This window comes from Bufo gargarizans, chromosome 2 (genome assembly GCF_014858855.1).
Source record: "Bufo gargarizans isolate SCDJY-AF-19 chromosome 2, ASM1485885v1, whole genome shotgun sequence".
Classification (NCBI taxonomy): Eukaryota; Metazoa; Chordata; class Amphibia; order Anura; family Bufonidae; genus Bufo; species Bufo gargarizans.
Window position 1 is genome coordinate 6,050,117 of NC_058081.1, and position 10,112 is coordinate 6,060,228.

The window sequence follows — 10,112 nt, forward strand, 5'->3', positions numbered from 1 at the left end:
CCGGGGTAAACGTCAGCAGGCCATTCTGAAACTCATATGTTTGGGGGACAGGCCCCACACCGCACAGGAGTTGTGGCGGGGTATTGAACAACAGACCGACGAGTGGTTGCTGCCGGTGAGCCTCAAGCCCGGCCTGGTGGTGTGTGATAATGGGCGAAATCTCGTTGCAGCTCTGGGACTAGCCAATTTGACGCACATCCCTTGCTTGGCGCATGTGCTGAATTTGGTGGTGCAGAAGTTCATTCACAACTACCCCGACATGTCAGAGCTGCTGCATAAAGTGCGGGCCGTCTGTTCGCGCTTCCGGCGTTCACATCCTGCTGCTGCTCGCCTGTCTGCGCTACAGCGTAACTTCGGCCTTCCCGCTCACCGCCTCATATGCGACGTGCCCACCAGGTGGAACTCCACCTTGCACATGCTGGACAGACTGTGCGAGCAGCAGCAGGCCATAGTGGAGTTTCAGCTGCAGCACGCACGGGTCAGTCGCACTACAGAACAGCACCACTTCACCACCAATGACTGGGCCTCCATGCGAGACCTGTGTGCCCTGTTGCGCTGTTTCGAGTACTCCACCAACATGGCCAGTGGCGATGACACCGTTATCAGCGTTACAATACCACTTCTATGTCTCCTTGAGAAAACACTTAGGGCGATGATGGAAGAGGAGGTGGCCCAGGAGGAGGAGGAGGAGGAGGAGGAAGAGGGGTCATTTTTAGCACTTTCTGGCCAGTCTCTTCGAAGTGACTCAGAGGGAGGTTTTTGGCAACAGCAGAGGCCAGGTACAAATGTGGCCAGCCAGGGCCCACTACTGGAGGACGAGGAGGACGAGGATGAGGAGGAGGTGGAGGAGGATGAGGATGAAGCATGGTCACAGCGGGGTGGCACCCAACGCAGCTCGGGTCCATCACTGGTGCGTGGCTGGGGGGAAAGGCAGGACGATGACGATACGCCTCCCACAGAGGATAGCTTGTCCTTACCCCTGGGCAGCCTGGCACACATGAGCGACTACATGCTGCAGTGCCTGCGCAACGACAGCAGAGTTGCCCACATTTTAACCTGTGCGGACTACTGGGTTGCCACCCTGCTGGATCCACGCTACAAAGACAATGTGCCCACCTTACTTCCTGCACTGGAGCGTGATAGGAAGATGCGCGAGTACAAGCGCACGTTGGTAGACGCGCTACTGAGAGCATTCCCAAATGTCACAGGGGAACAAGTGGAAGCCCAAGGCCAAGGCAGAGGAGGAGCAAGAGGTCGCCAAGGCAGCTGTGTCACGGCCAGCTCCTCTGAGGGCAGGGTTAGCATGGCAGAGATGTGGAAAACTTTTGTCAACACGCCACAGCTAACTGCACCACCACCTGATACGCAACGTGTTAGCAGGAGGCAACATTTCACTAACATGGTGGAACAGTACGTGTGCACACCCCTCCACGTACTGACTGATGGTTCGGCCCCATTCAACTTCTGGGTCTCTAAATTGTCCACGTGGCCAGAGCTAGCCTTTTATGCCTTGGAGGTGCTGGCCTGCCCGGCAGCCAGCGTTTTGTCTAAACGTGTATTCAGCACGGCAGGGGGTGTCATTACAGACAAACGCAGCCGCCTGTCTACAGCCAATGTGGACAAGCTGACGTTCATAAAAATGAACCAGGCATGGATCCCACAGGACCTGTCCGTCCCTTGTCCAGATTAGACATTAACTACCTCCCCATAACCATATATTATTGGACTCCAGGGCACTTCCTCATTCAATCCTATTTTTATTTTCATTTTACCATTATATTGCGAGGCTACCCAAAGTTGAATGAACCTCTCCTCTGCCTGTGTGCTAGGCCTAAATATATGCCAATGGACTGTTGCAGTGGTGGCTGACATGAAGCCTGATTCTCTGCTATGACATGCAGACTAATTCTCTGCTGACATGAAGCCAGATTGTCTGTTACGGGACCTCTCTCCTCTGCCTGGGTGCTGGGCCTAAATTTATGAAAATGGACTGTTGCAGTGGTGGGTGACGTGAAGCCTCATTCTCTGCTATGACATGCAGACTGATTCTCTGCTGACATGAAGCCAGATCGTCTGTTACGGGACCTCTCTGCTCTGCCTGTGTGCTAGGCCTAAATATATGCCAATGGACTGTTGCAGTGGTGGGTGACGTGAAGCCTCATTCTCTGCTATGACATGCAGACTGATTCTCTGCTGTCATGAAGCCAGATTGTCTGTTACGGGACCTCTCTGCTCTGCCTGTGTGTGTGCTAGGCCTAAATATATGCCAATGGACTGTTGCAGTGGTGGGTGACGTGAAGCCTCATTCTCTGCTATGACATGCAGACTGATTCTCTGCTGACATGAAGCCAGATCCTCTGTTACGGGACCTCCCTCCTCTGCCTGGGTGCTGGGCCTAAATATCTGACAATGGACTGTTGCAGTGGTGGCTGACGTGAAGCCTCATTCTCTGCTATGACATGCAGACTAATTCTCTGCTGACATGAAGACAGATTGTCTGTTACGGGACCTCTCTCCTCTGCCTGGGTGCTGGGCCTAAATTTATGAAAATGGACTGTTGCAGTGGTGGGTGACGTGAAGCCTCATTCTCTGCTATGACATGCAGACTGATTCTCTGCTGACATGAAGCCAGATCGTCTGTTACGGGACCTCTCTGCTCTGCCTGTGTGCTAGGCCTAAATATATGCCAATGGACTGTTGCAGTGGTGGGTGACGTGAAGCCTCATTCTCTGCTATGACATGCAGACTGATTCTCTGCTGACATGAAGCCAGATTCTCTGTTACGAGACCTCCCTCCTCTGCCTGGGTGCTGGGCCTAAATATATGCCAATGGACTGTTGCAGTGGTGGCTGACGTGAAGCCTCATTCTCTGCTATGACATGCAGACTGATTCTCTGCTGACATGAAGCCAGATTCTCTGTTACGGGACCTCCCTCCTCTGCCTGGGTGCTGGGCCTAAATATCTGACAATGGACTGTTGCAGTGGTGGCTGACGTGAAGCCTGATTCTCTACTATGACATGCAGACTGATTCTCTGCTGACATGAAGCCAGATTCTGTGTTATGGGACCCCTCTCCTCTGCCTGGGTGCCAGGACCTAAATTTATGACAATGGACTGTTAGGCTACATGCACACGTTCAGGATTCATGTGCGGAGAATCCGCACTGAAATCCGCAGGTGTTCACAGGCAAATCCGTGCGGTCAATCCGCATTAATTGGTGCGGATTTGCATGCAGATTTTTTCAACATCTCTCTAGAACAAAAATACACCCTTTTTTAACATAATTTCCTGTGACAACATTTGAGAATCGGATTTGAGAATTACTGTACGTTGAAATCGTGATGCGATTAATTTAACACGAAATAATCGCATGGCGATTTCAACTTAGTACTGCTATATTCCATATTCGCCGAATATGGAATATAGCAGTACTAATGGAGCGTCCCCATCACCATGGGAACGTCTCCATATACTAGAGTGTACTGTCGGATTTGAGAATTACGTTGAAATCTCAATTCGATTAATTCAAGTTATAATAATCGAATTGCGATTTCAACTTAAGCACTGTTATGTTCCATATTCGTTAATTCTAGCCTACTATGGAATATAGCAGTGCTAAGTTGAAATCGCCATGCGATTATTTCGTGTTAAATTAATCGCATCGCGATTTCAACGTACAGTAATTCTCAAATCCGACAGTACATTCTAGTATATGGAGACGTATATTGCGTCTCCATATACTATATGTAGTATATTGCTTCCTTCTCTTGCTGCAATGAACAGACACAAAATGGTGGCTGATTTTCCTCCCCTTATTACATTATTCTCTGCTATGGGACCTCTCTCCAATTGATATTGGTTAATTTTTATTTATTTTATTTTTATTTTTATTCATTTCCCTATCCACATTTGTTTGCAGGGGATTTACCTACATGTTGCTGCCTTTTGCAGCCCTCTAGCTCTTTCCTGGGCTGTTTTACAGCCTTTTTAGTGCCGAAAAGTTCGGGTCCCCATTGACTTCAATGGGGTTCGGGTTCGGGACGAAGTTCGGATCGGGTTCGGATCCCGAACCCGAACATTTCCGGGATGTTCGGCCGAACTTCTCGAACCCGAACATCCAGGTGTTCGCTCAACTCTATTTACAACCTGTGCCGTACATAAATGAGCCGTGGCGTGAACACTAGCAACTCACCAGCATGATCCGCCACATGGCATCCAAGCACCCTAATAATTGGGCCGAACAATCTGGGTCTGTGGGTCACACCACTGCCTCCTCTTCCCCTGTGTTACGCACTGCTGGCCAAAACCCTGTCGAAAGCGTAGGCCCCTATGCCCCTCACATGAACAGTCAGCAACAACATCCACTTCCCTGTACCAGCGTCCAAATGTCCATAACACAGTCATTTGAACGCAAGTGCAAATACCCACCCACCCACAGGCCTTAGCACTAAATGTGCAACTTACTGGCCCTTGAAATCTTGCCATTTAGGCTTGTGGACACTGAGGCCTTTCGCAGCCTGATGTCGGCTGCCGTCTTTCAGTACGCAGTCCCCAGCCGCCACTATTTTTCTCAGTGTATCGTGCCCGCCTTACACCAGCATCTGTCCCAGAACATCACCTGTGCATTGACTAACACAGTTACTGGGAAGGTCCACTTCACCACGGACACATGGACAAGTGCTGGTGACCAGGGACGCTACATTTCCCTAACCGCACACTGGGTGAATGTTGTGGAGGCCGGGAGTGAGTCATACCCTGGGATGGCACAGGTGCTACCCACGCCCAGGATTGCGGGCCCTACGTCCATCAGGGTCTCTGCCAGTAGCTATGTTACTGTCACGACGGGGAGTGGGGAAAACCCCCCACCGTGCAATGACAGTGGCTGCAAAGCCAGATAGCAGGGAACAGGGAGCAGGTCACCTCCTAGTGCAACCCTAAACTCTCCCTAGACTCCTAATGCATGAGCCGCCTCAGAAGGTAAGGGGACTCATGCTCACCAACCTTTGACCCTGCTATCCCTGCAAAGCCCTAGGCCTTATGACAGGACAGAGACCACCCATTCATCCTACACCACGGATGAATGGTGTCTTCAGAGGCCCAGTAGCAAACAGGATGCAAGACCATGGGCTAAACAGTACGGCAGGTGAGTAACAGCAACACAACAATGCTATTCACACTTACCTGCCGCAGCCATGATAAAAAGGGGGCTCCAAGCTGGAAAACCCACAGTCTAGTCTTCGCTTAAACCCATCCGGGAAAGCACGCCCCTTGCGGAGCCACATACCACAATCAAACCTCCGAGCAAAACCCACACCATAACTACATACACCAGGTGGGGGAGGAATGACAGAAACACACCAGAGGGGACAACAGACAGAGCAAGGTAAACAAAATAACAAATAGGGATAGCTCACACAGACATAATCATTCAGCCAGGGAGCAAAGCTGTTACACAGACTGACGCAAAATCAAACTGACCTTCAGGCTCCACCACAGCAACATATAAGGAGGCCTGAGGTCACACCCACCACACCTACCAAGCACACCTTAACCCTGTGCACACTAAAGCAGGGAAAGGAAACATGCTTAAAGGAAAAGCGCACACACATGCATATCAACAAGTTGCCACCGGCAACCAGCATGCACAGCTAAAGTGTCTCTGCACACACCAAAGGCCGTGACAGTTACTGGCTCCAACCCCCACTTCTCCTCTGCCGCCTCCTCCTCCACTTCCACCTCCAGTAGCAGTCAGCCATCAGTCGCTAGCTGAAAGCAGTATAGCACTGCTGTGGGTAAGCGTAAACAGGCCGTGCTGAAGCTAATCTGCTTAGGCGACAAACAGAACAACACCGCAGAGCTGTGACAGGGTATAAGGGACCAGACCAAGATGTGGCTCTCGGCACTCAACCTACAACCAGGCATGGTTGTGTCTGACAATGGCCGTAACTTGGTGGCGCTTTGGAGCTCGGCAACCTAACACACATCCCATGCATAGCCTATGTCTTAAAATTAGTGGTTTAGCAGTTTATCAAAACCTACCCCAATTTTCCAGAGCTACTAGTGAAGGCACGCCGTGTGTGTGCCTATTTTAGAAAGTCGTCAACAGCTTCAGCCGGTCTGTCAACGCTGCATAAGCGCTTGCGGCTTCCAGCTCACCGACTGTTATGCGACATGAGCATGCGCTGGAACTCTACGTTCTACATGTTGGCCAGGCTTTGTGAGCAGCAGAGGGCAGTTGCAGAATACCAGCTGCAACATGGTCGTCGCCTTTCAAGTCAACTGCCACTATTCACAAGTGATGAGTGGGCATTGATGTCAGGCCTGTGTGAGGTTTAAAAACACTTTGAATAATCCACACAGATGGTTAGTGGCGATAACACTATTATGATCGTAACCATCCCACTGCTGTGTCTACTCAAATGATCGCTGCTCACAATTAAGGACGACACTCTGAATGTGGCAGATGAGGAAATGGGGCAGGACATTACACAGGGGGATAGCCAGACCACCCACAGTTTGTCTTTTCAGCGCGAATTGGACCATGAAGAGTTGGAGGAGGAGGAGGAGCTGGAGACAGTTGCCTCCGCTCCAGAGGGTAGTACCCATGGAACTTTAATTCCATCTGTTCAGCGTGGATGGCCAGAAGAGGAGGAGGATGAGGAGATGGAGAGTCATCCTGATGTTGACATCAACGTCTTGCCTGTTGGTACCCTAGCACACATCGCTGACTTCATGTTAGGCTGCCTTTCCCGCGACCCTCGTGTTATACGCATTTTAGATAACACGGATTACTGGGTGTTCACCCTTCTTGACCCCTGCTACAAAGAGAGCTTCTCATCTCTAATTCCTGTGGTGGAGAGGACGAGTACAATGGTGCAATATTAGAAGGTACTTGTTGAGAGATTGCTCCAAAATTTTCCATCTGACAAGGCGGCCGGCAGAGTCCGTACTTCCTTAGGCAACCGGGGAAGGGAGACAATGGGAACATACAGCAGTTCCAACAAAGGCATGGCAATACTCTCTAAGGCATGGGACACTTTCATGAGCTCTGAAGCGTGGCCTAGTGGTACAAGGAGGGAAAAGTTTTGGAAGATGGTGAAGGAATACATAGCAGACCGTGTCAGCGTCCTAAATGATCCCTCAGTGCCTTACAACTACTGGGTGTCCAAGCTGGACACGTGGCACAAACTTGCTCTCTACGCCTTGAAGGTGCTTGCCTGCCCTGCCGCCAGCGTTTTGTCTGTATTTAGTGATGCTGGTGGCATTATAACAGATAAGTGTATCCGCTTGTCCACTGGCAATACTGAGAGATTGACTGATAAAAATAAACAAGGCCTGTATTGCCCCTGACTTCTCAACTCCACCAGAGGAGAGCTGAGCTGATGATGAACATAAAGGCAATTTCAATCTATACTTTATAATGTAGTCAATCTACTGTAATGTATTCCCATGCACCTTTTCCACCACAAAAAAGAGTATATGGTTGAATCTTGTTTTTACCTCCTCCTTCTCCTCATCCAGATTGTATATATTCCTTTCACTCTAATATTTTTACCAGGGTCAGCTCAACTGCAGGCCCTCAACTCAAATTTTTTTATAGGGTCAGCTTAACTGCAGGTCCTCAAGTCAATTTTTTTTATAGGGTCAGCTGTACAGCATGCACTTACATATAATGTTTTAGAGCATCAGTTGAACAGCATGCACTCGCATATAATGTTTTAGAGCATCAGCTCACCTGCAGGCACTAGCATATATTGTTTTAGATTGTCAGCTCAACAGCAGGCACTTGCATATAATTTTTTAGAGCGTCAGCTTACCAGCAGGCCCTTGCCCCTAATGTTTTAGAGGGTCATATCAGCAGGCCCTTGCTCCAAATGTTTTTGAGGGTCATCAGCAGGCCACCCTCCTTTATGTGATATACAGGCTGTTTCTGAGTGCCTCTTGCTTGTAATTTTATTGCAGAACTTGCACTTTATATACAATGGAATGTACAGGAAAGAATGTTTCCTAACAATTTTTCCTGTAGAATTGATTTTTGGGGGGATTTTGTGCGTATTTTTGTCAGTCTGCAAAAGTGGCGTACAACTCGGACAACATGGTTCCCAGCAGCGACTTGGGAGTCCAAGATGCATTGAGGCATCATCCCCATGCTGTTCCCGATTTCTGTCACTTTCTGACCTTTTCCAATTGACCAGGCACCCTCCCCTCTTTAGAGCAGGGGGTGCCTTTTTGTCTCCCATTGACTTCCATTACACTTGGGTGCTCGGTCGAGCACACGAATATAGCAATGTGTTCGGTCCGAACACCCGATACTTTGGTGCTAGATCATCGCTAATCCTGACACAATCTGTATCATTCTTGTGAAAGAAGCCATAGTGTTATATTGCATGTACACACACGAAAAATGAACTGAAACAACAATTATACAAGCGTTGGGTTTAGATTCAGAATAATTTAAAGATAATGTCTAAGATCATAACAAACTGGGGCAAAGGCAGGTGATGGTATAAAATAACAAAGGAAGCACCACAATGACAACTTGTGACCATTGTGGCCAATCACTGGCCTCAGCATTACCATTTCCTGCCTTTGCCCTAATGTGGTATCATCTCAGAAATCTCCTTTTGTAAGTCTGAGAGATTTAGGCTACCAACATATGGTCCATGTCCCATATCTAGTGGATGTCATAGTCTTATGTCTACTAATCTGGTCTTAAAAATAAATAAAAAATCACAGCCTAACCTAAATGTTATTAGATGTTTCCTTTAATTCTTATTGTACTTGCAGACAAATCTGACTGTGGTCACAGAGTTTCTCCTCTTAGGATTTCAAAGCAGCCAACTTTTGAGAAATCTTCTATTTCTTCTGTTCCTTGTTGTTTTTGTTGCCACAATATGTGGGAACCTCCTGATCATCATCCTGGTGTCCACCACCAAGAACCTCCACACCCCAATGTACTTCTTCATCTCACAACTGTCCATCAGTGACATCTTATTATCCACAAATATTGTCCCCAACCTGCTCCAGATCCTACTGAATAATGGAGGAACCATCAGTTTTATTGGTTGTATGACTCAGTTTTATTTTTTTGATTGCACAGAAGGACTAGAGTGTTTTCTTCTCGCTGTGATGTCTTATGACAGATATGTGGCCATCTGTAATCCCCTCCGTTACTCCTCTGTCATGACAAATAGATTTTGTGTTACATCAATCATTATTAATTGGTTGATAGGTAATGTTTTTTCATTGATTATTACGATAACATCATCAAAACTAAACTTTTGTGGGTCAAATATCATTGACCATTTATTCTGTGACCTTGTCCCCTTACTAGACCTGTCCTGTTCTGACACCTTCTCTGTTCACTTGGAGATTTTTGTTTTGGGAGCTCCAACTGTAATGGTCCCAACCACAATTATTGTCGTTTCTTATACTTACATTGTGATATCAGTCTTAAGGATCCCATCCAGTACTGGTAGACAGAAAGCCTTCTCCACCTGTAGCTCCCACCTCATTGTGGTCTCCATTTTTTACTGGACTTTATTTAATGTTTATGTTTTCCCTAAGAGAGAACAAACTTGGGTCAGTAGTAAAAGCCTCTCTCTGCTGTATACTGTATTTACTCCATTTATAAACCCCATTATATACAGTCTGAGGAATAAAGACATAAAGAAAGCCGTACAGCAAACATTACATAAACACATATCCCGTAATAAACATTAATACACATTTAGAGACAAGCAAATCACTCAAAATGTAAATTGTTCAATCGATTTTATTTGAGTGCAGATTGACTCTACCCAAATCAAAAGTGCTCTAACTGGCCTCAAAATTTTTGTATAGCACTAGTCTGATAGGACTCATATTCTCTCTTCTTTAGTTTTGTTTCTCTCTCTCTCAGATTCAGACGCAACTTGAGATGTTACAAAATAAGGATGTAATTTGATTCAATTAGAATTGATTTGCTATCTCTCATTGATGCTGAGCCGCTCACTAGTGATCAGCGGATCTTGATTTCAGGATTAATTTGATTGGCCCCAAAGCTGAATTTCCTCCTGCTTCGTGTGAATTGATTTAACCTGAAATAGTGTAAAAAAATATAATTGCAACG

At 47.3% G+C, this 10,112-nt stretch overlaps 1 protein-coding gene across 1 annotated transcript in view; it reads left to right on the plus strand.

The window, feature by feature from the left end:
• LOC122929264 (olfactory receptor 1468-like) overlaps nt 1–9,724 on the plus strand; it is a 79,425-nt gene extending 69,701 nt beyond the window's left edge. Inside the window, exon 2 of the mRNA XM_044282781.1 lies at nt 8,789–9,724. Coding sequence (XP_044138716.1) covers nt 8,789–9,724 — 936 coding nt within the window. The remainder of the gene's footprint in view (nt 1–8,788) is intronic.
• The last annotated feature ends 388 nt before the right edge of the window (nt 9,725–10,112 follow it).